The 26,607-nt window shown below is 35.3% G+C and overlaps 1 protein-coding gene across 4 annotated transcripts in view; it reads left to right on the forward strand.

Moving 5' to 3' along the window:
• Nucleotides 1–26,607, forward strand: part of HMCN1 (hemicentin 1) — a 531,301-nt gene that overhangs the window by 275,354 nt on the left and 229,340 nt on the right. For all 4 annotated transcript variants that reach the window (XM_077157239.1, XM_077157240.1, XM_077157242.1 and 1 more), the window contains 7 exons: nucleotides 8,487–8,681; nucleotides 11,515–11,610; nucleotides 14,521–14,648; nucleotides 17,252–17,396; nucleotides 20,253–20,365; nucleotides 22,515–22,674; nucleotides 23,299–23,467. In XM_077157239.1, the coding sequence (XP_077013354.1) occupies nucleotides 8,487–8,681; nucleotides 11,515–11,610; nucleotides 14,521–14,648; nucleotides 17,252–17,396; nucleotides 20,253–20,365; nucleotides 22,515–22,674; nucleotides 23,299–23,467 (1,006 nt within the window). The remainder of the gene's footprint in view (nucleotides 1–8,486; nucleotides 8,682–11,514; nucleotides 11,611–14,520; nucleotides 14,649–17,251; nucleotides 17,397–20,252; nucleotides 20,366–22,514; nucleotides 22,675–23,298; nucleotides 23,468–26,607) is intronic.

The following is a 26,607-nucleotide window of genomic DNA, read 5'->3' on the forward strand; positions in this document are numbered from 1 at the left end:
TTATGAATTACTGATTATATATGTAGAATGGAATGATCATATGCTAAGAATGTTTGTGTTTGATATATTTTTAAAGAATTAAAAAAATAAAAAATTAATAAAAATAAGAATAGCTCAGTTCCCTGAAAAAAAATTACTTGTCAGAATGGCACAGGTAGAGTGAGCATTTCAGATTTTTGGTAATCATGGCATGTATTAAGTGCTTTCTACTTACCAGGTACTCGACTAACAACTTTTATTTACATTACCTCATTAATTCACATTACAACTTTGAGAGGAAGATGCTATTGGCATCTCCATTTTAAAGGTAAGGAAAATGAGGCTTAAAAAGATTAAGCAACTTCACCAGGGATGTAGAGCTAGGGAGGGGCACAAACTGGTTATTTGAGCTCAGGTTGTCTGACAGCAGAGACTCTGTGCTTAGCCAATATATCACGTTGCCAAACATTTTCCTATCAGGAGTCATTCATCTGACACCAAAAGCGTTAACTATTAACATCTGGAGACCAGAAATTAGACTTTGGCTCTAGACCATAATGTGGAGATGTTGATGACAGCAAAGGTAGCAGCAGGTCGTGTTTTTACTTTTTCTTAAAATTCACTAGCAATTATTCTCCAGTGCATAAAATAGAATACTAACTACAAATAATTGTTGACTGCAGTGAGTGAAAATTATAGTTCTTTGTCCCTTCTTTGTTCCTCTATCTGATGTCTCTTTGATAAAACTCTGTACATGGTATGGTAAAACATGAAATAAAACACGGCTTGCTTTGTATAAAAAAATTACCTGGCAGCCTAGTTTAAACAGAGAATGCTAACACTTAAAGCTTATAAAATGTGACATTCAGTAAATTGTACTTTCATTCATGTATGATGATTTTTATGCCAATTTTTTTCAAAAAAGTTAGAACTATAAGAAAATGCATCTTTTAAAGAATAAATTAACTTGAAGCATTTTAGTTCTATTATCCTAGTTCTTTAAATGAAATGACAGGCTCTTTAATCCTAGTATTTTGTTTTCTGATCCACTTGCCCTGGGCTGTGTGGTGAACATTCTGTATTCTTGGTGATTGTGCCTTTGGGGTTCAAAGCTAAAAGTGGCCACAAAGACCATTGTAGAATCTAAGGCACTGCAAGATGTGTTTGAACCATCACTAAACTCTGTGGTCATTAAGAGGATTGCCTTGGAAATGGGATGGGAGTCTCTGGTGAAGGGTATCTGAATCTAACAGCAGGGTATAAAACATGAATAATGCTTCTAGAAATTTAAGACCTAGAGGAAGGAGGGTGATTATCAATGGGTTGTGTTCCATGTTTTTGATTTTCAACAACTTCTTGTTCTCCTTCTCCATTCTTATTGCACAGATATTTCATATTTAACCAATATTCTTTTAGAATTGCCCAGCTATAGAGGAAGAGAGAAGCAACCTCAGTCATTATTGTCAGCAAAAACAGAATGATACTCTCACCTTCTCCAAGTTTGTGCAAAATGAAAAATTCTGCATATCCTTCTTTACTTATTCCTGGTCTTTTCTGATAATGTGTTTAGCTTCTGAACCTTTGCAGGTTCCCTGTTGTGGCCTGGGGTACACCACGCTAGGTCAGCGCCTGCCTGCACCGAGGTAACATGAATTGAATAAGGAAACATTCCAACACATGTTTTGCATTTATCTTCATTCTTTGAACTGAATTGAACTTTGCTTCATCTTTATTCATATTCAAGATTTTCATTCACTTTGACGCTTTCTAAAACAATGGCTTTCTCCACTTTTGTCCCAGTAATTGTCCTGGTGGAACCATTAAAATAAACTCAACTGCTTGCTTACTGCATCTCGGATCACTGTAACAGTTGCCCAGTAACTTGGTGTTAAAGTCAGTCAGTCACGTTTCTGTTATGGTTTAACTGGTTCATTATTCACCATTAGAATCTTGCTCATTGCATCTCACAAAAGTTTATTATGTCTGTCCACATAAAACTGTGGTTAAATATCCTAGCAGAGAGAAGATGTAATGGCCAAGAACTGTGCAAATCACAGTTATGTTGATGGTGTGGTTGTCAATGTTAGATTTAGGAAAAAGCAAGCAAGCAAAAATTCCCTTGAATTTATATAATGGTTGAAAGAATGAGCTCTGGAGAGAGATGGGGTTTTTGAAAAACAGCTTTATTGTTATTCTCTGTGTGAGAGTTCTGTCTGCCGTTCATCATCTATACAATAAGGACATAAATAGTGCTTACTTCATAGTGTGGGTATGAGGATAAAATGAGCGAACATCTCCCACGCACAGTACTTGAGACCTGCACTTGAGGCCATCTGCATGTCAGTGGTTACTGTTTCTCCCCTGAACCTGCTTAATGTGACGTGTGCCAAGTAGGTGAATATAAATTTGTTCATTAAATGGTCATGTTGATTCTTTGATTCTTGAAAAATGAATCAAAGAATATATGTATATAATAGACTAAGCAATTAAGGATTGGGTTTTTGACGTGAGAGTCACTTTCAATTTGATTTTTTTGTTTGTGTGTGTGCTGTATGACAGGGTCACATTTCATTATTTTCCCATGTGAGTAAACTGTTTTTGCAGTACCATTTGTTGAATTTTTTGTTTGTTGTTTGTTTTTTGGGAAGTGCATGGACTGGGAATCAAACCCAGGTCTCCTGCATGGCAGGTGAGAATTCTACCACTGAACTACCCTTGCACCCCCTCAATTTGATTTTAAAAGAACAAGGACTTGGAACAAGTCAAGTACTAAACTGTTTATAGTGCATGAAATTATTCATTTGAGTTCCAAAACTATTGTACATACATTTAAGTAGCTTATGACCTAAGAAAAACACATCTGTTATCATATCATGTAGATATTTGAGTCTTAAGATTGTTTTCTATGGTCATATTACTAAATATCAGTAATATTACACAAATGATAATAATACATTTATGTAATTTTTATATTAATATTATTCTTCAGTTCTGTCTTCTTGCAATGAGTGTCCTTTTTCTTATTTCTCATTATTATGACTATTATTATGTTATGGACATTTCAGGTCAACAGGGAAAGTTACAAAGGCCTTTTTTTCCATTTACACTGGGTATAGTGAATTATGAAGTCATTTGGTAGAAAAGAAAATAAGCAACATCAAACAAAAAGTTGGCCTGGCAGTGATTTTGTTTGCAGCACTCCCCACCACATTAGGGTTTGAGTCTTAGACTGTGGTTTTGTATTTTGAGGGTTGAAAGAACCATAGTAATGTGTCCAGCCGTTTTTTGAAAGGTCAAGTTCTGTTTGACTAATATAATGCAAGAGTTGGCATTTTAGGTATCACTAAGGAAACTAGAATGGCTTTATGGAATAAGTTTTAGAGCAAGGTGCTCAATCTGTTTTAAATTTTGATATATTCAAAATAATGTATGCATGCTGTGATATCTATTTGTGAGTAACAACAAAACTGTTTCGTGCCAGGGCCCGTGCAGTTCTGAAAGTGCTTGCATACAAATATTTACGTGGTCACAGAGGATCCAACATGATCTTAACAGACTAAAATATATGCAGAGGCCAAAAGATGAAAGTATTGAACTCTAGAACCAAGATTTAATAAGTCAACTTTACAAATATTTGTGCCTAGTGGTAGTTAATATTTGCAGCTTAATATGTGCTGAATGATTTATAAAGATTGCCTTTTTTAACTATGGGATAGAACATGCTATTATTTCCTCTTTCATTCTTGGAATATTTCGGACTGGGAGAGGTAAAATAATTTATTTGAAATCATAGGCTACAAAGTAGTGGAACTGCTATTTGAAACCATTCTGTGGGCTCTGGACCTCTCTAAGTAGCACAGCCTCCTGTGTAAGTACTGTATAGTATACTACATTCGCCAGCTGCTCCTCACCCCCCATTCTGATTAATCTGTTTACCATCCACCTAATGTAATTCACTTGGAGTTCAAGTTGGCCACACTTAGACTAAGGAAGTATTTAAAAGGCATGTTGGCCAGAGCCTGGCGTTGTTTCATTTTTGAGGTTTACTTGTCATCGATGCTGGCTTGGCTGCTTACTCAGTGCCTGGTACTCTCATTTGCCTTGTTTTTAGGTACTAGAATGTATATTCTGACCAGAGACCTTTTACATGTTTCTAATTTCAGTTTTTACTTGTCTTGTGCCTGTTGCTTCTTCACTGCGGATGATTCTTCCTGTTTTAACTGAATTTTCTGGGCATAACTTGAGCTTTGCTTACCCTTTTTTTAAACTTTCTTAGCTCTGGAAATTCTAATTTGTTTTCATTTTCACTGACACCTATGTTCTAATGTGTCAGGAAATATTTTCCCACTTTCCTCCTTATCCCCACAAATATATGGTTAATCCAATGTGTTTACATATCTTTTCTCTGGTCTGGGATTTATTTTCTGCCCCATCCCTGCCTTTCACCTCTCCACATTCTAAATTTAACACATCCTGAGACTTTTATACTTAACCTCGGTTTCCAGAAAAACTACCTGTTTTAGAATAAATGAGTGCTGCTAACATTCCAGAGAAAAGAAACTAGGCCTTAGAGACTTAGCATAAGCAAGTGATAAATTATTTTATAAGCTATTATAAAAATATGTCCAGTTTCCTATTATTTTTTAACTTTTCTTTTATTAGAGAGATTGTGTGTTTGTGGAACAGTCATGCATGAAATGCAGAATTTCCATATACCACTCCAGCACCATCACCTTGCATTGGTGTGAAGCATTTGTTACAATTGATAGTAGCACATTTTTATAACTTTACTGTTAATTAAATCCAAGGTTTCACTTAGGGTTAACTGTGTGGTTTAGTTCCATAGATTTTTTTTTTTTTAATTTTTATTCTGTTACCTTTATATACAGGCCAATATTTCCTCCTTTAATCACATTCAGATATGTATTTCAATGCTGTTACTTGCATTCACAATGTTGAGCTACCATTCCCGCCATTCTGGAATGGTTTTGATTGGTTAATTTTTCTATCATGTGCCATGTTTTATTGTCTCTTCACATGCCTGATCATTTTGCTTGGGTGGCAGACAGTGTGAACTGTTGTGTGCTGGAAATTTTTATTCCTAAAAATATTCTTGAGCTTTGTTCTAGGATGCAGTTCAAATACTTGGAAGGAGCTTGGTCCTTTCACATCTTGCTTTTAAGTTTTGATAGGTGGTAAGAACAGCATTTAGTCTAAGAATATTTTTCCTCACTAACTGAGGCAAAGCTGTCAGAGTCCTCCACCCAATACCCTGTGAATTATGAATCTTTCCTCCTAATTGATGGCAACAGGCACTAATCCCGGTACTGCGTGAGTTTGGGGTAGGTACTGCCCCCTTTAGTCCTTTGGAATGGTTCTTTCTCCATCCTCAGGTAGTTTTTTTGCATGCATGCTCTGATCAGTACTCTGCTGAATACTGGTGGTTGAGGCTGGGGCCTTTGCAGATTTATGGAGCGCCGTCTGTTTGTAGAGCTCTCTCTCCAGTACTCTACCCTGTGACTTCTAGTTGTTTCGGTCTTCCCACACTCCCACTCCATTTTCCAGTTATTTTTGTAAGTCTAATTCATGTGTAAATGGATTGGGAGAAATCCAAATACAGAAACACCACTTCACTTTTAAAAACATTGTCCAATTGTTATATTTGACTTTATTTTCTTTAGGTTCAGTAAATAGGCAGTAGGGCTTCTGAAGTTGCCATTTTTCCTTCAAAAGGATAAGTTTAAATGTACTGGGTCAAGATTGTTATCATCATATACACTTACAGACAGACATACACAGGCTGGATTATTGTTGAAGTGTTTTAATACTGATTCAATAATTCATTCACAAATATGTAGAGATCAGATATAATACACAAAGAACTATGCAAGTTGCTCTTAAGGATAAAAATATAGCTGCAAATATAAACTTTATAAATGAATATTTTAGTAGGAAAATAAATATAATTTTTATAAATTTATAAGTTTATAATTTATATAAATATATAAATTCCTAATTTAGTAGGAATTTATAATTTAGCAGGAAAAATAGCTTATAATAATAAACTACATGAGGCAATGGTCATCCGTGTCTAGAGTGAGAAATCATGTCCTTCTGGTAAGGTAAAAAAGAAACCATGGATGAAGGCCTTTTAAACTGAATTAAAGAATTATCAGTATTTCAACAGTTGGAGATCTAGACATTGCATTTGACAGGATAATGGTAATGCAGGCACTGATAAGGGGAAGGTCAATTCTTGTTTGGAGAAGATTGAGGGGTTGGGTTGGCCAGAGTCGGGATTTGTGTAGAGAAATAGTGGAAGATGCAGCTGCAAAGTAAGAGGAGGTTTGGGAATCCAGGCTCACTGCTCTTCAGAAAGCTGTGCCTCCAAGCCGGAATTCCCATGAAAAAGAAAGAAGCGATTTCTGCATTCATTTTTATTAGCCTGGTCAACAGCATGACTGTGGGCAATTGTAAGAAACCACAGCAAAGGTGAAATTCGTAAAATGGTGAAAAGCTGTGGCTCAGGAGTCAGATTGACCTACTTTTGAACCCTAGCTCCACTATTCAGCACCATGTGACATTTAACAAATTGTGTCTTTATTTCTTCATCTGTAAAATCTGTAATAATACTATCTACCTCAGAGGGATATTGTAAAGGTTACATGAGATAATTAATGTAAAACATTTAACATAGTAGTTGGCTGTTTAAGTGATAACTGTTGTAATTTCTAATCAACATTTAATCTTGACTTTACCAAGGAGAAGCCCTTTGATATCTACACTTAGAGCATATGTGCATATATCTATAGTAAAGTGTATATAGTGTGTTGTAGATAGCATATAGAATCTATAGTATATAGCATACTTATTTAATATATGTAGAAAGTACACTATATATATATGATACCTAAAACATCATTACTAACAAGTTAGCTGGGACATATTGATAGTCTCTTTTGTTTGAACCTGCTGATGGCTTCCTCACAATTATTGTATTCCTGTGCTGCCCACAGTGTGTCACTAATATATTTCTAATTCTTTCTGCTTTCTGTGGTTGCCTGAATTATGTGAATATCCATAGCCACCTTATCTATAATTTTATAATTTCTGGATAATTTCTTAACTCTATGATATTAAAGACTTATTTTCTCCTTAACAAATATCACATTATTGCTTTAGTTTAATCATCACATCTCAATATAAATTTCTGTAACTTGAAAGTATGAAGGATATGAGAAGAAAAAATATGGTACAGAAAAGGGATACAATTTAGGATTAAATACTGTAAGCTTGTTATACAGTGATGTATTGAAGAATGAACTCTGATATAAATTAAGTTCATCTTAAATATTCAGCAAGTTGATCTTAAATATTCAGTGTTCTGGTTTCTTAATGCAATCTATCAGAAATGGGTTGACTTTTATAATGGAGGTTTATTAAGTCACAAGTTTGTAGTTCTAGGGCCATAAAAATGTCCAAACTAAGGCATCCAAAAAAAAATGCCTTGACTCAAGTAAGGGCAATGTCTGTCACATGGGAAGGCACATGGCTTCTATGTGCTGGTCCTTATTCTTAGTTCTATTGCTTCCAGCTTCTGATGCCATTTGTTAGGTTTTGTCTCTAAGCAACCGTGGGCCTTCACTTAGCTCTTCTGGGACCAACTCTGGGTTCTGGCTTGCTTAGCATCTCTCATGGGAAGATACATGGTGACATCTGCTGGCTCTGCATCTGCAAATGTCTGTGTCTATGCATCTGCTCTCTCTATTGGCACTCCAAGCATCTTCAAATGTCTGTATCTCTGTCAGCTCTGAAGCAACCATGCCTCCTGGGACTTCTGCATTTCCAAACATTTCCAAATGTCTGTATCTGCGCCTGAATTTTCTCCAAATATTTTTCCTTTTAAAGGACTTTAGTAAACTAATCAAGACCCGACTTGAATGGGCAGAGTCACATCTCCATCTAATCAGAAAGCCACACTGGGTGGGTCTCATCTCCATGAAAACATTCCAGTCAAAGTTTTGGCTCTGAGTAATAAGTCTTCTTCCACAAGATGGGATTAGTAAAGAAAACATGACATTTCTGGGGCACATAACAATTTCAAACCAGCACAGGGAGTAAAGTTTTGAAAAGTGTCAAAAATATTTCACTTCAAGGCCATCTTATTATAAGAAAGTCTAAATTTTTAAGCAGTATGACAGAAACTCAAATGGAAAACAATTCCTAAAATGAAACATTTCCTTTATTAAAAGTAGTCTTGATTTAAATTCTCAGGCTTCTCGTTCTCTATGACTTTAAGGAAATAGTTTAATCTCTATAGAGGTAAATACTTCTATATAAAATAAAGAAGGAATATCTGCTATTTCTACATCAGACAAGAATACTTAAAGGATAAATTTATTATATGTGAACAATGATTTGGTTCAAATTCAACCTGTTGACAGCTTAATAATGAAATTTTTATTCAATATTCTACCAATGACCTATGTTTTCAAAATATCTTCCAGCACCTCCTGTTTTCATACAAGAACCTACCGACGTGTCTATGGAAATTGGCTCAAATGTGACAATACCCTGCTATGTTCAGGGTTATCCAGAACCACGGGTCAAATGGCGAAGATTAGACAACATGCCGATTTTCTCAAGACCCTTTTCAGTTAGCTCCATCAGCCAGCTAAGGACAGGAGCCCTCTTTATTTTAAGTAGGTTAAAGGAAATATATTTTATATGAATATGTATATATGCATTATACATCCATGTTTTATACCTAGTCATGGTTATATTTAAAATAGCAAATTAATTTTGCCAACGTATTTTATGTTTGCTGCATTTCACTTAATGTAGTACTGAACTTGTATATTTAAAAATGCCACAAACTGGCTAAATTTTATTCAAAGGTAAGTCATTAGCTGTCAAAAAGGCTTATGAAGCAATAGGATTTCTTCATATATCAATTTCTTATTGTAAGTAGAGTCACTTGGGCTTGTAGGTAGATAAGTACTCACATTACCGAATCTTTTACCAACTGTTGTATAGAAAGGTGAAGTGTTTACTTGTGTAGTACATTAATTTTAATTCTTGTTTTTCAGTAGTAAATTCATTTTACTTTTTTTCTGTTACATAATGTCACAATGGGTACCCTATGGAAACTCCTTGATTCATACCTGTATCCCCTGAAGCAGAAGATTCCCCCAAAAGTCAAGTACTCAGTTATCTAAAAATTTAATTTTTTAGCTATTTAGCATTCAGATATTTGAAAATATTTTTTACTTTAGCAATAATGTTAAAAATATTTGGATGGGGCAGTGCGATGGTGTCAGTGGCAGAATTCTCACCTGCCATGCCAAAGACCTGGGTTGATTCCCGGTGCCTGTCCATGCATGGTAGCATGAGGAGAGGAATATTTGGATGATTTATGGTTTTTTTAAAAAGTGATTGGATTTTTGAAGTATTTTATAAAAAGTCTTCAATCAGTAATTTCTATGTCTATTGGCAAAATTAAATGTACATTAGCCACTTAAACTTCCAAATAAAATTCAACTGTCTTAGTTACAAGTGCTAGGCACTAAAGACAGAAGTCAATTATGGAGTCCCTCACTCAGTCTTTTGTAATCCACAACCTGAGTGGATTGCCAAAAGTGATACCTACTGGAAAGCACTCAACAAATAGGATTTGAATGTGGAGGACCAAAACTATCAAGATGAAGAAATACAGTTGATAAAGTAGAACATAGAGAGTTCCCCAGCCTTCCTGGGAAGGAAAATGCATGTGATAGTGAGGTTTCAGACTGATTCTTCTGCAAATAGGTGGAAAGATTACCGCAAGGGACAAATGGGGAAACTCACAGTTGTACAGGTGGTGATGAGAATCAGCCTTGAGGGAGAAAGAAAATGAGACCTAAAAACTATTCAATTAGAGAAGATGAAAGTAAAAGAAGAATGACAGAGGACAATATATATTGAGCATTAGTTGCCCAGTTGCCTAAATCAATAATTATCTAGAAGAAAACTAGTAATTAGAAACTCTGTTCCCAGTAGTATTTTGCATTTCTGTGCAAATCAGTCCAAGACTTGACAATATTGAAAATACCTTGATTAGAAATTATGTTTAACTTATTAGGTGATTTCCTGACTAATATGTTTAACTTATTAGTCAGGTGTTTAAAATGGGCACTGCCTAAGTTTACCAGATGCAATTCTGCATAATGGAAAGCTGCATTTATCTTTGTCATAGTCTTATCAATAAATTAAACTGTGTTTATTGTAGTCAAGGTATTTGCAAAGAATATAATAGTTCCCATATTTAAAGTCTTTTCTTGCCTCCTGTATTGCTAGCCAGAGAAAACCACGCTCCTTGGGCACCAGCCTTCCTCTTCAATTTCAGTCCCCCGATTACACACACAAAGCTTATAAACCAGCAGTTGTCATCCCAATTGACTCCAACATCCTCTTGTTATAACAAATTATTTCACAAAATCTTTTTTTTTTTTTTTCATGGGCAAGCACCAGGAATCAAACCCAGGTCTCCGGCATGGCAGGCGAGAACTCTGCCTGCTGAGCCACCGTGGCCCACCCTTCGCAATATTCTTTTTATCATCCAGAAAAGAAATTCTTGTGTATATGAGCCACTTACATAATAAAAAATTAATTTAATGCCCAAAATGTTATACAAAGGAACATAAAGGAAAATGATTTTCTAGTAAAATGTATGTATTTCAATACGTAACTACTCTAACAATTTCTACACCATATGATACACTTTTATTTAGCATCACCATGAATTCAGCAGCTCAAGTGAAGACTATTAAAGGAGTATGGGATTGATGACTCAAGAATTCCAAGTTGGTGATGCCATATTCTAAAATGACACATCATTCTTCTACTGTTCATTCCTCTATTTACACACAATTAGATTCTAAGCTCATAAAATTATCATATATTTAACAGATTATCAAATCCATAAATTTCTAGCAGGGACTTCAAAAGTCCTCCTGAACTTGGGATAATTATGCATTGGATCCCTGTTTTTTGCCAGTAGATTCTAAATGCCAGTTAAATCCCCCAATCACTGTGCCAACTAAAAACCCGTCTCCCCCAAACTTGCAGAATGCCCCTAGGGTGGTAGTGCAGCATCCATTGGTGTTGCAGCTTTCCGTTCTTTGGAGAGACCATGATTTTTTAAGTCATGCTTTTGCATTTGTAGCTCATTAGGTCTGGGCTGTCCTTCCTCTAGTCTACTTGCTCTTCACGGTATAGCTCATATATCGCCTCCTATGTGAATTCTTCCCTGATTTATCAACTTGCAATTAGTCACTCCTATGTGTGCTTCCAGAGCTCATGGTTTGAAACTCATAATATCATGGCATTTGATATCATGGGGTAATTATTGGTTCCTGTGTAAGTCTTCTCCCCTAGAATGGAAACTACTAGAAGGCATGTACCATATTTTCCATCTTCACATCTCATCACTGTGCCTAGCACATAGTTAATGCCCCATAGATGATGTTGGATGCATAAATCTTTTCTTCGTTTTAGACTTATGGGCGAACGATAAGGGAACCTATATTTGTGAAGCTGAAAATCAGTTTGGAAAGATCCAGTCCCAGACAACAGTAACAGTGACAGGACTTGGTAAGATCAATTAAGTGTTTATACTCCACACTATTCAAAATAATCAGACTTCTTTTACTTCACCATTTCTTGCCTGTGCCACTTAAAAAAAAAAAAACTAGATAAATACGTAATCACTAGACTAGCATTCCCTTCCCTACTCCATTTCACAGTTCACAGAATGTTACAACTTGAAACAACCATAGGGGTTATCTGATCCCAGCTCTTCATTTTCCATTTGAAGAAATGAAGATCAATTTAAACATATTGATAAAGTCTGAATATAAACATTTATATTCTAATATATTTAGGATGGAGGAATTGTTTTTCTGGGTACCTTTTTAAGTTATAATTTTAGTCCATTTTGGAATTACTTTTGTGTCATAATGTGAAGTATGTATATATATATATATATATATATATCCTTTATTCCCAAAGTGGTGAGTTTTTCGTTTCAGTATCTTTTATTGAATAATCTATTCTCTTCCCACTGATCAAAATGTTCACTTGATCATAGGCTATGTTTATATTGCTACGTCTATTAATTTGAATTTTATTGTTTCTGCACTACTACTACATTGTTTAAATTACTTTAACATGTAATGTGATTTTTTTTTTGTAATGTGATTTTTAAATCTAGCTGTGCATATTTCTCCTTAGTACCCTTCTATGAAATTTTCTACCTGCATCTCTACATAAATTTAAATTTATTATCTGTATAAATTTGAATTTATTCAAATAAAATCTCTTATGGTGGGCGGGCCGCGGTGGCTCAGCGGGCAAAGTGCTTGCCTGCTATGCCGGAGGACCTCGGTTCGATTCCCGGCCCCAGCCCATGTAACAAAAACGGAGAAACAGAATACAATAAAACAAGAAAATGTTTAAAAATGTTTCCCTTTCTTCCTTCCTTCCTTCCTTCTATCCTTCCTTCCTTCTCTCTCTCTGTCTTTAAAAAAAAAAAAAAAAAAAAAAAAAAAAAAAAAAATCTCTTATGGATTTTTCTTCAATGATAAACTGATTAATTGATTTCTATAGAAATGTATTTTAGAATACCTATTTATCATTCCACCTAAGAGAATCTTTGAGCTATTATATTATATGATCCCAGCACTTCCAGTTATTCTGTTCTCCAGTGGGTCCTATTCACACTTTTTTAAAACTTTTTTTCATTTATATTTGTATTAGAGCATTTGCAGATTTATAGAAAAATTATGCAGAAAATACAGATTCCTACATACTCCCTACCTTAACACTGATCAAAAGCAATGGATTCTTTGTCTGATGTGCTCAAATGACCAATTCCTAGATGTCAAGTTTCAAATGGAGAGCTTATTGCCAGTCGCAAAGCAGGAGATCAGACAGCCTATTGGCCTAAAAACCTGTCACCCCGCACAGCATTAATTCTGATAGTTTTATAGTTTATTTAAAAGCTGGGTAGGTTTTAGGATAATGAGCACAGTGGCTCTAGATGATGTAATTAGTGGTGATATAAATTATTGACCATGTGCAGGTTGATTATGTGTTTAGTCACAAAATGTATGTAGGAAAATAGTGGCCTTAATAAAATAATGGGCATGATTTTTAGTATTATAATGAGGTTTAGGTCATTTATAAGTAAAAATCTAAGCTACTGTGCATGTCAGGCGGGCCTATTTTGGTTAGCTCGAGCTTCAGTTATCAAGATAACTTTGGAATTCGGGTGAGTTCCTTCTGGGCTGACCCAAGACCCTTCATTAATAAACATTAGGAGCTGTCTTTAGTGATCATAAGACTCTGAAGTAAGAAACCTGGGTAAATGATTTCAAGTAAAGATTAATCACAAGGCTTTTACAAACACAAGGGCACAAGATAAAGGCTATACAATCATTATCAGAGAACAAAGCAGCTGGATTACATTTCAGAATTTCAGGTATTTCCCTTTGGGTACTTAAATATATCAGAAACTTAAAAAAGGAGTATCTATACAATGAGTCAGCAACCATAATCATCCCTTAAGTCCTAACTTCTCAATTAAAACTTCACACACACTGTTTTCCCTATTATTAACTTTTTGTGTTAGTTTGGTACTTTGTTAAACTGATGATCCAATATTGTTATATTTGTATTTTAACTATAGTCTGTAGTTAATAGTTTAATTTAGGGTTCACTCTTTGTGTTGTATAGTTGTGTGTTTGCTTGTTTTTAAATCTTTATTCTAGTAGCTTATATACAACACAAAGTTTCCTATTTTAACCTCTTTAAGAATACGATTAAGTGGTTTGAATCACATTCACAATATTGTGTTATCATTACCACCTTCTATTATTCAAACTTTTCCATCACCCCTAACAGAAACTCTGTACTGATTAAGCAATAACTCCCCACTTCACACTCCCAGCCCTGCTCCTGGTTATCTGTATTCTAATTTCTGAATCTATGCAATTTCATAAGCTAATTATTTCATCTAAATGAGATCACGGGATCCTTTTGTGTCTGTCTTATTTCATTCAAAATTATGTCTTCAAAGTTTATCCATATTCACACTTTTTTTTTTCTTCATATTCACACTCTTTTAAAATGACTATTTCCAAAAGCCTGGTTCTGATGAGTCACCCTTTCTATTTAAATGCTTTCAGTCGTTCTTCATTTATCAACTGAAGACATTTCACATCTCTTGGTTTGATGTTTCTGGCTTTGCCTGATCTTACTGCTGCAGCAGATTTATTCTCTCCTACTCTCTTGAAGGGTCCACTATTACCTGCTCTCTTGCCATTTCCTTTGCTTATAGGGGTCCTTTATTTCTCCCTTAAAATTCATACCCATTTATGTTTAAAATTTTTGTTTTTGACAAATAAAATTTTCATAACATTTTTAGTAATAGTTGTCTTGGCCTATAAAAAGTTTGCCTTTCTTTTTGGGTGAAATAAAGTACCTGTGCTTTCTCTAACTTAGTTGCTCCACTTATTGGAATCAGCCCTTCAGTGGCTAATGTAATTGAAGGACAACAGCTTATTCTGCCTTGTACCCTATTGGCTGGAAATCCCATTCCAGAACGTCAGTGGATCAAGAACTCTGCCACGGTAAGAACGTTTAAAATACATGCATTTGATTCTAAATTTTCTGGAGCAGGAGGTAATGTATTCCAACCATTTAAAATAAATGTTCATATTTATCATGTGCATATTTAATAAATATACAAAAATATATTTTGTGAGTGTGCCAAGGCTAATACCAAAGTGTAACACTATTAACATATTTACACAGTTAGTATTATTTGAGGATTAATAAAATGGAAGTAATGGCATAATTTTCACAATTTCACATTAAATTCAATGTTACTAATAAGCTCACTTAGGAATATGTAAAAACTGAAGCAGATATTAACCCACTTTAATAGTATTTAAATATTTTTATACCATTCTTGTAGGACATTATGAAATGTTAATAGCCCCATAAAATTCCATTTTACATATTTCTCTTTATTATTAACTTCAGCCATTATATTTTTCTCATTAGCTACTTTAAAATGGGGATCTATATCGTATCAAATTTTTTGTGTATACTATAGCACAGATTTTCAGTGTATAAGTTTTGATTGTGAAAGGATATGAACATTTTCCTAAATGTTCCTAAATTCCTATGAAATTTTTCTGCAAACATACTATTGATGGCCATAAATTTCAATCTAGTTTGGTGTATATTCCCTGTTTACCCAAAGTATGTGACTCACTCTTTTCTTTTTTTCTTAATCGCATTGTTTCTTTTCTTTTTTTATTAGAGAATTTGTGGGTTTACGGAGCAATCATATACAAAATACAGGATTCCCCTATAGCAACCCACTACCAACACCTTTCATTGGTTTGAAACATCTTTTTATAATTGTGTTATTAATTGATGTTCATGGTTTAACTAAGGGTTCACTGTCTGTGTAGTGCTGTTCCATGGACTTTGAAAAAAAATTCATTCTGTTACCGTAAATGCAATCTAACATTTCTCTTTTTAGTCATCTTCAGATATGTATTTCGGTGCTGTGAAATGCATTCAAATCAATCACTACTAACCATTATCAAGATATTTCCATCATTCCAGATAGGAACCCTGTTCATTTTAAGCCTTGACTTCCCTTTCCTTATCCTGACCTTTTCTAACTCCTGACTCTATGAGCTTGCTTATTCTAATTGTTTCAAATCAGTGAGATCAAAATAATATTTGTCCTTCTATGTCTGGCTTATTCCACTCCAAATGATGTCTTTAAGGCTCATCTATGTCGTTGCATGTGTCAGGACTTCATTCCTTCTTTATGACGAAATAATGTTCCATTTTGTCACATTTTTTGTATCCATTCATTGGTTGATGGACACTTCGGTTGCTTCCATCTTTTGGCAATTGTGAATAATGCCACTGTGAACATCAGTGTGCAAATATCTGTTCAAGTCTCTGCTTTCAGTTCTTTTGGGCATCTACCTTGTAATGGGATTGCTGAGTTATATGGTCGTTCTATACTTAGCATTCTGAGGAACTGCCAAACTGTTGTACACGGTTTCTGCACCATTTCATATTGCCACCAGCAATGAGTGAGTGTTCCTATTTCTTCACATCCTCTCCAACACTACTTCTTCTTCTTCTTCTTTTTTTTTAATAGCAGCCATTCTAATGGGTGTGAAATAGTATCTTGATTTGATTTTGATTTACACTTCTCTGATAGCTAATGATTTTTACTATCTTTTCATGTGCTCCCTGGCCATTGGTAGCTCTTCTTTGGTGAGATGTCTGTGCAAGCATTTTTCCCATTTTTTAATTGGGTTGTTTGCCTTTTTTGTTGTTAAGTTAAAGGATTTCTTTATATATTCTGCATATTAATCCTTTATCAAATATGTGGTTTCCACCTGTTTTTCTCCTATTGTGTAGGTTGTCATTTTACTTTCATGATAAAGTCTTTTAGACTCACCCTGTTTTTGAAGTACTTATTAAAGATAAGTCGACCCCATGGAAGAAGATGTAAAATTATAGATATTAGAATTAAAACTTGAGAAAAATTAGTGTTAACCCATTCAGTAATAAATGCCCTTATAACATAGGATGATACTGTTTGAGTGCTGCAGGATCCCATGATGGAACAATGTGCATAAATGGTACAGAACTAGAGGTGACTGTTCTTAACTGAAAATACTGCCAGCCTCCCTGACACAGTTCCTGTATTATATATTGTCCTCTAGTATTTCTAGTGGGGCATTGAGATGAGGTCACTCTCTCTTGGCTTGACTGACTTCCTCTGTGCCAAAATAGAATATGAAATAGTTTGCTAGTGGTAATAAGGTCTTCATGGAGAAGAAGAGTTTAAACCAGAAGTAAAAATTACCAGTGGAATTTTCATCTTGCGTGCTGACAAAAAAATACAGGATGAAAATACAAGTAGCATGCCTATTTCTTTCATTTTCCCAGCAGGCACATAACTCTTTGATAAGTGTTAATCAGTATAAACTTTTGAGGTATATCAGGATTAAATACAATTGATACCATTTTTCAGAACATCTTTTGCTCATCACTTCCCTTAAGGGTATTAAAATATGTTGTTATTGTATAAGACATTTAATAATCCAGTTGAAAAAATAAAAAGCAAATCCTGTATTGGCTCAGGAAAATCCTTGCATGTTTAAGTTAAAAATGACTTTTGTTTTCCAAGTTGGTACAAAATCCTTACATCACTGTGCGCAATGATGGGAGTCTCCATATTGAGAGAGCCAGCCTCCAGGATGGAGGGAAATATACCTGTGTGGCCACTAACATTGCTGGAACCAGTAACAAAACTGTCACTGTGGCTGTGCATGGTAAGAGAAATGCCTTTTATAATAGTGTCCAACTGTACTCAAAGCCTGGAAAATATATTTAAAACAAATAACTCTGATGCTTTAATTATAAGAAGTATAACTCTCCTAATTTTATTTTTACCAAAAGCCTTATATTTTTGAACAATATCTACATTGTTAATCATGTTTCCAGATTTTTCTTTTCTATATACACAGAAAGACATTGGCAGTCACCAGTTGAATCTGACCAAGGGGTTTTGTGAATGGCTTCTCAAGTGATCAAAGTGAACTGTGCTCTCAGATAATTATGTTTAAAAATACATTTTAGTTCCAGGCAGGCTGAACTTATTATACCAAATTGACGTTATCTTTTGGATTGTGAGATAATCATGACCTTAGTAATGTAATGACTCCATTGTGTCTCAGCTAGAAATGACATAAATATTTCTAAAGGTCATCTCCTGTTGACCAAATTATCCTTTTAGCTGTTAAACAATTTAAGGGTCACAAAAAAGTCTGGAAACAATTTTTTCCATTCATGATTGTCAGTTACGATTTTTTTATATTTCAATAAATAAATGACAGCTTCATAGTTCAGGAAATTATCATAACTTATTTGTATATTTCCTTTAAGCAATTTCCAACATTGTTTTTATTTTTTAAAGTGTACTATTGAAAAACACCTTTGTCTATAGGGATGAATATCTTAGAGGATAAAATAACGTATAACCCTTATTCTTAGTTTTTAATTCAGACCTTATTTATGACATGAATCAGGGAATCACTTAGTTTAGTAATTTTCAGATTTTGTTTGTTCTGTCAGAAATGTCAGTGGATTCAGGCCATCCTCCTTTTTCACGTCTTTTTCTCATTTAAACAGTTTCTTCCACCTCGCTCGACGTTATAACAAATATCCATCAGCTCACATGAGGCATGCTGGAAGAAATACCAAAACAACACTGATTTAGTTATAGCCTAAAGGAGTAATTACATGATTCCACATGTGGATATTGTTATATCTAGCTACTTTTAAAGAATAGTAGTCCAAAGATTTCCTGGAGGATGGTTATGGACTGATTTAAGAATCTAGTGTAGGAAAGTCCTCATGTCATCTCTATTTGACTTCTAGAGCCTGCCTGAAATACTTTGTTGAGAAAAATTCTGGAGCCAAATTTATACTTAGGAAAATTGACGTGATTAGTTATGACATCTGCCAGATGACTGGAGTGAGGTGAAGACAGGCAAACCAAGTTATTTATGCCTTCCATGATGTGCTGTATTATGATGCAAGAAATCTTTACAATTATGAGTTAAAAGGTCATTCCACAGTATTCTTTGGTAATTCATATTTGTTCAAAATGAGCAGCTGATTTAGTCAATAAGTAAAAAATGCCCAACTATTTGGCATGAACTAAACCAAACAGCCATTTAGCTGGCAAATTTGTTTTTGAGTTGTATGTGATGCAGCATCATAACTTCTTGATACCTCTGCATAGATGTTAATTAGCATTGCCATTCTTGCATCACTCTGCCTTTCCACATTTAAGAATGCTGATTAAAGGCTCTCAATCATTTCTGAAATAAATGAATGAATGCAAATAAATATGCAAATTAAAATGACAACTAAAGCAGTTCAATTGTAATATTGATTTATGTAGAGTGACAACCTGGAAAGAAATTGCTCTTCCGTACCCAACTGTCATCAGATTTCAGAACTCTTATCCAAATTTGCCCCTTTCATTTATTACTGTCAAACTCAATAAACATATAAGAAAATGACTTATTCTATTTTGCCCCAATTTGACAGCATAGTTGAAGGATTATTATTCCATGACAATTCTAAAGATCGAATGTCTTCATTACACAATAGTCTGTCATTCTTGTCTAGGCCTGGGAATTTTCTGTCAATTCTTTAAGAAGAAATTATCTAAAGGGTAAACCCAGCTATAGGAAAATATGAGCATGTAGTATAAATGAGATCTTTGGTCTTTTAGTCAGACAAACTTCCACTCCAGAACATCTATGATAACTTTGAAGAAATCTGACCTAAGACAAGGGACATAATGAGTAATTGAGCTTGGTGGACCAGTCCTAACCTCATATTTTTGGGAAAGTAAAGACAATGGACTGGTTTTAGTTGGGCTTTTATAGTGTTACTTGTACTGTTTTAGGAACCTTTCTATATGGGGAATCTTTTCATCAAAATCATTATTTTGAAAACATTGAGTATAGATAACTTTTGTGAGTGAATTGGTTCTAACTAATGAAATATACCCAGAATGGAGTGTTTAACATTCTCCCTTTTCCTTTTGCTTCTACTTATGTAATATTAATTTTTCAGATGTTTTCTAACTGAAAAATATTGACTTAGAATCCTGTATTTAGTATTTTAAATGTTAACGCCTAAGCCTTTCAGTTTTTAACTGTTTGAATTACCTTTTAAGAAAACAAATCGTTTTTTCTAGGCTAAATTTAGTAGCTGGCTAACTGGTTCATGTGTATAGGTAGATATTTAATGTGGTGATTGGGCAGCCCATTTCTCTGGAGATAGGCCTGAGTTAGCTTGCTGTAATTAATGAGGAATGGACACTGACCAAAGATATGTGTTAAAGGTGTGGCTCTTAGAGAGCAATTCTTTCTTGGATTTCCAGGGAAAAATGAATTTTCTTCTTTCCTCTCATTTTTGTTAGGAAGGTCACCTTGTTTTTGAGATCATAACTATTGTTTTTACTTTGTTTAGCACACTCCCTTACAAATTACCCTACATTTCTATTAGAAAATGTGACATTTTTTATAGTTTTATATCTTTCTGACTTTCAACATATGAGACTAAATAGAAGAACAGGTGCTCAGATTTTGAAATCTATTTTTTTTCAGTTCTGCCAACTATTCAGCATGGCCAGCAGATACTTAGTACAATTGAAGGTGTTCCCATAACCTTACCATGCAAAGCAAGTGGAATTCCCAAACCTTCTATCACCTGGTCCAAGGTAAATGACACATCTAGTAATGTTCATCAGTGTAACATGCTATAACAATAACATTTGAATATTTTTGGTCATGCATTAAACTTGTGACTGTACCACAGAACATTATAAAAAGGAAAGCCATATAGTCATACACTTGGAAGGGATTTTAAGAGGCTCTTAATATGATTACCTACCTGATGCTTTAATAGTTTTAACAAGAACAACATTGAACACTTCTATAGCATAGCCTGTATTCCAGGAGCTATTCTAAGCACTTTACATGCTGTAGGTGGCCCCTTTTTAAAGCTTGCCAAATTCCCTCAGCCCTTTTCATTCCAGAGCAGCTCTGGGGGACAGATCTGCACACTTTGTGAGGGATGCACTTCATACATGTGCCACTGTATACATTTTGGCCTCAGGGCTTTCTCTGCAGCCTTGGGAGTCCACTCAGCCTGGACAGGGTAGCCAGGAAGTTAACTCCTCTAGGGTGCAGGCATTACGGATAAAAATTGGCTTTCTGTTCATAAGAGAACCTTCTAAGTCACATCTGAATTGCTCCTCTGAGGTCCCCAGCGCATGGAAGCCTATCATTTCACGGAGGAGAATCAGTCTCAGTGTAGCCCTCCATTATCTTTCCTTCCGTCTGTGCCTCACATCCCCATTCTCTCTCTCAAGCCTCCAGGGATCACCTCCCATGTACACTTCTTACCCCCAAATCTATGGCTCACACTATGCTCTTCAGGGGACCCAAATAAGACACATATATGAGCTCATTTCTTCTCCTTCTTATCCCTGCAATGCCGTTGTTCAGATTTTATTTGTTTTCTTGCAGTGAGGGGAAGCTTATGTTCTGAGGCAGTCCTTTCTGTCTTTGGACAGCCATGAAGATGGCGCATTTTCTGTAAATTAATTTCAAGCAGGCAGATGTAAAATAAGATGAAACGATAAGAGAATAATGAAATGTGACATACGTATATTTAGTATTTCAACCAAAATAATTTGCCATCCACTTAATTGTATCCATCTAAAAATCTCTAATGTATGGAGAAACCAGTGTTGACATCTGTAAATTAACAGAAAAGGTTTACATTTCTGCCTCCTGGACACAGATGTGCAGTGGTGAAGCTGATCCCCCAAATGCACAGTTTCTGGCCCTGAAGAGAGGTTTTAATGAATTTAGGAAAATGCAAAACTGAAGGCCTCTTTCCATTCTGGCCTTTGTACCATGGTATATCACAGAGGTTAAGAGCCTGGTCTCCAGAGCTGGACTGCCAGAGTTGGAATCCAGCCACTGCCTGTCTCTGCATTGTTGGGCATGTTTCTCTACCCTCTGTGCTTTAACACTCTCTTTTGTAAAGTGGGAGCTTTATGAGTTCCTACTCATGAGGTGGTTGTGGGAGTTAAAATAGTTAATTCACATAGAATACTCAAAACAGTGCCAGGCATATTGTTCTAGTTTGCTAGCTGCCGGAATGCAACACACCAGATACGGATTGGCTTTTAATAAAAGGAGATTTATTTCATTAGTTCTTCAGAGGAAAGGCAGCTAACTTTCATCTGAGGTTCTTTCTTACGTGGGAAGGCTCAGGGTGATCTCTGCTGGCCTTCTCTCCAGGCCTCTGGGTTCCAACAGCTTTCCCCAGGGTGATTTCTTTCTGCATCTCCAAAGGCCTTGGCTGAGCTGTAAGTGCTGAGATGAGGTATGCTGAGCTGCTTGGGCTGTGCTATGTTGACCTCTCTCATGTAAGCACCAGCCAATTAAATCAAACATCATTCATTGCTGCAGGCATGCCTCCTAGCTGACTGCAGATGTAATGAGCAACAGATGAGGTTCTCTTATCATTGGCTCATGTCCACAGCGATAGATCTAAGCACCTTCACCAGCCAAGTTGACAACTAAATCTGACTACCACACATATCATAAGCACCCATTGTGCCATCTCTCATTATTACCATTCTCTCCCTTTGTAAAGTGGCTCTAGAATGAAGAGCTATTGTTATGGAGAACTATCACCTTATTTGTTTAATTTTCCTTAACAATATGAGTTTTCTTTCTTTAATCCAGTGTTTCCCCCCTTTGAAGATTTTTTTTTTCTGTTTGTCACTTCCAGACATTAAGTCACTCCTTTATTATCTTAAAAAACATTTTGCTCTTTGTTATGTTTTGCAGAAAGGAGAGCTGATTTTGACCAGCAGTGCTAAGTTTTCAGCTGGGGCTGATGGAAGCCTGTACGTTGTGTCCCCGGGAGGGGAGGAAAGTGGGGAGTACCTCTGCACTGCCACCAACGTGGCCGGCTACGCCAAAAGGAAAGTGCAGCTGACTGTATATGGTGAGAGCCCCAGGAGGAATGCTTTCCATTGACTGTCTATTTTTGCCAAGACTCACAGTTCTTTCCCAAGTAATGTTACTAGAGAAGACTGTACCCCTCAAGTGGACTGCTCCCCCAAGTAAATAATTTTTACAAAAATGCATTCTTATTGCCAACCAAAATCTCCTCTAGTTGTATTCTGATTTTTAAGAAGAGTAATTCTATAGCCTTTCAGAAGAAAATGTATACTGTTTTTATCCAAGGACTATGCTGATTATACCCAGCCCTCTTCAGTAACTATCTTTAGTTAAAACTCCTAGCAAAGCCAAACCTCAACTATGCTCTGCCTTGAAGGATTACATTTGTGGATGGCAGACTTTAAAAGGGCATTTTAGCTGACCTTTTCTTTATGTTCTGAAAGAAAAAGCTAAAAAGGGAAATTTTCTAGTTTTTTTTTTTTTCCTTTTGCATCTCATAATTAACCACATTAACAGAAGCTTTAGATATGCTCTGAAACTTTGGAAAGAACAGCATCATTTTGTAAATTATTTAAGGACGTTAATAGCCCACATTTTAATATAAATTAAACTGTGCTTTGTTTTTAATGTACTATTTCCCTTCAAAAAAAAAATGTGTTTATTTTAGTAAGGCCCAGAGTGTTTGGAGATCAACGAGGGCTGTCCCGGGATAAACCAGTTGAGATCTCAGTCATTGCAGGGGAAGAGGTGACACTTCCATGTGAAGTGAAGAGTTTACCTCCACCCATAATTACGTGGGCCAAGGAAACCCAACTCATCTCTCCATTCTCTCCAAGGTATGAATCAAACACATGAAAATCTAGCCTTTTTGAACAGATGAGCCTGTTCAGGTTTTTAAATGTTTCGAAAAATAGCTCTCAAGTTTGAGATAATTCAAAAGTACATTTGAGCCTACAAAAATGGAAATACTTTCTAATTCATTCTTTAATATCAGAAATGCTAGCACCCAGACCTGACATTATTTGGCTTGGTGCATTTTACATGCTAGTTATTAAAATGTAGCTGATTTATATGTTGATTCTTGTTAGTACAAGTGTACACACGTAGAATTCCATAAATCCCATAGAAGCAATAAAGGCCCAAGGAAATCATTAATGTGATAGATTAATTGACATGGAGAATGCTGGCGCCCTCAAAGAGCATAACTTTTTTTGACAGCCAGATTTAAGTTTAAATTTATGTCTGCTACTAGAGCTTGCCTGAAACTTCGGGTGTTTTTTTTTTCAGGGATCCTCTCTGAACCTCAGATTTCCTATCAGTAAAATGGGGATAATACCTCCCTGAGAGGATTGTAATAAGATTATGTATATTACACATCCCCAATCTCTAGGTCTCGATGAATGGCAGCAATTACTATTTTAATTTAGCATCATGCAAAAAGTTACTGGTGGTATAAGAATTATGCCTTTAGTTATTGTCAGACTTGTTGATGTATTACTATGAAGCTATCAATTAATGCTGCTGTAGTTTCCCTACTGCTGGTGAAGGGCAAAAAAATAAGAATTACTTTACAATATTTTATTATTTATTTGAAAAAAATTTGCTTTGAATATTTTTGAATAAAATAAATGTAACGTTACAGATAAATGTTCCTCCCCCCATTTACTATCTCTTTTTTTCCTTTCAAAGAGCAAACCCTACAAATGTACAAATTTGGGGTGCATTGTATACATATATCCTTAAACAGTTCAGAGGATTGCTTTCTGTTGTCTTTAATTTGTTCTGTGTCTGTTTTCAGTTTGCTTGTGGTAACATATATTACCATTCTATTTGCTTTATTAAGTCAACATTTACCCATTTTTATACATTGACTTTTGGTTTATTTATTTTAACAACTGTGCACATATTCTGCATCTTATTATCCATTCCTCCGTATATGGACATTCATGCTGTTGTTTTCCTTCTTTCTTTTATTTTAATTTTGTTGTTTTACAAGCAAGGAATTTCAGTGAATATCTTCTCATCTTTTTTTTTTTTTTTTTAATTAAATCTCTTTGTATACTTATGTAGAATTTCTTTAGGGTCCATTCCTGGAACTACTATTTCTCATCAGAGTGAAGAACTATTTTCAGTTTTGTTGTACATTGCTAAATTGCTCTCCAAAGATGCTGTACGTATTTACCCTCCCACCAGGAGAATGTGGATATACCTGTTACCCATTCCAATCAGTGCATGGCATTATCCGCCTTTAAACATTTTGCCGGCAGGATGGACATGAAAGGAAACATTACAATTCCTTTCATTTTCATGCAGCTGTCCTCAGGTGAGGCCAGGCATGCTTTCACCTGTTTGTTGATTATTTGTGCTATCTGTGAATGGCCTCTTTAAATCTGCTGCACAATTTTCTAGTGACTTACTTGCCTTTCTCCTATTGAATTATAGAAATTTTGTCTTTATTCTCAATAGTCATTGTGTTAGTTTGCTATATGCTGAAATGTAATATACCAGAACTGGAACAGCTTTTGCAAAAGGGAGTTTAATAAGTTACAAGTTTACAGTTCTACAGAAGTAAAAGTATCCAAATTAAGGCACCAACAAGAGATTACCTTAATTCAAGGAAGGTCCATGGATTAGAAACACCTTTGTCAGCTGGGTAGTCATGTGGCTGGCATCTGCCTTTCCAGGTTCTGGCTTGCTTAACATCTTGTGATATCTGCTGGGCTCCAAGCATCTTCAGATATGTGTCTCTGTTCTCCATGTGTCCACATCTGCTGTGAGGTTTCTTTTGACTTTGAGGCTTTTGTCATTTCTGACTCTCTCCAAAATGTTTCCTCTTTTAAAGGATTCAAGTAAACTAATGAAGACCCACCTGGAATGGTGGGTCGCATCTCCATCTAATCAAAAGTTAATACCCACAATTGGATGTGTCACATCTCCATGGAAATAATCTAATCTAAAGATTTTAACCTACATTGTTGAATCAGGATTATAAGAAACAGCTAACTGCACAAGACTGAATCAGGAGTAAAACATGGCTTTTCTAGGGTATATAACAGTTTTAAACTGGCACATGCATTAAATGTCATATGTGTTGAAATATCTTCTCTCATTGTATTGCTAGGCTTTTTTTTTTTTTCTTTTTTGCATGGGCAGGCTCTGGGAATCGAACCTGGGTCTCCGGCGTGGCAGGTGAGAACTCTGCCTGCTGAGCCACCATGGCCCGCCCTACTGTTAGGCTTTTTAGTTTATTTATGAACAATGTCTTTGGTATAAAAAGCTTAAAATTTTCATGTAGTTCAATGTATTAATCTATTCTTTTTCAGATTTGTTCTTTTTCTATCTTTTTCATGAAAGCGATAAAAAAGATGCAAACTCTAATGTTTTAGTCTAATATTTTAGAGTTTTGTTTTTCGAATCTTGGATTTTTAAAAATTTATTTAATTAGTTCATTTTATAGACAAATACTCCCCCTTCCCCCCTTCCTCCCATACCCTCCAGTCTGATAATTCTGCAAATGTTCTATTTCTAGTCATCTCTTGTGATTTACAATTTTTGTCCTTATGTGACTTGCTTGTTTCACCAAGCATAGTATTCATGGCTCTTCCATGTTGCAACATGTCTCATAACTTCATTCTTTCTTATGGCCAAATAATATTCTGTTTGTTTGTGCCATTTGTTGATGGACACTTGGTTGTTTCCACCTTTTGTCTATTGTGAATGTTTCCTGCTACAAACAAGGGTTTCTGCTTGAGTCCCCGTTTTCACTCATTTGTATACACCTAGAAATATAATTGTTAGATTATATGGTAACTCTATATTCAACTTCTGGGGGAACTGCCACGTTGCTTTTCATGGTGGCTGCATCAATTTACATTCCCACCAACAATACATTAGAGTTCCAATTTATCTGAATCTTCTCCAACACTTGTTTTCCATTTTTTAAATAATAGCCATCCTTGTGGGTCTAAAGTGTACC

This window comes from Tamandua tetradactyla, chromosome 4 (genome assembly GCF_023851605.1).
Source record: "Tamandua tetradactyla isolate mTamTet1 chromosome 4, mTamTet1.pri, whole genome shotgun sequence".
In the NCBI taxonomy this organism is placed as follows: domain Eukaryota; kingdom Metazoa; phylum Chordata; class Mammalia; order Pilosa; family Myrmecophagidae; genus Tamandua; species Tamandua tetradactyla.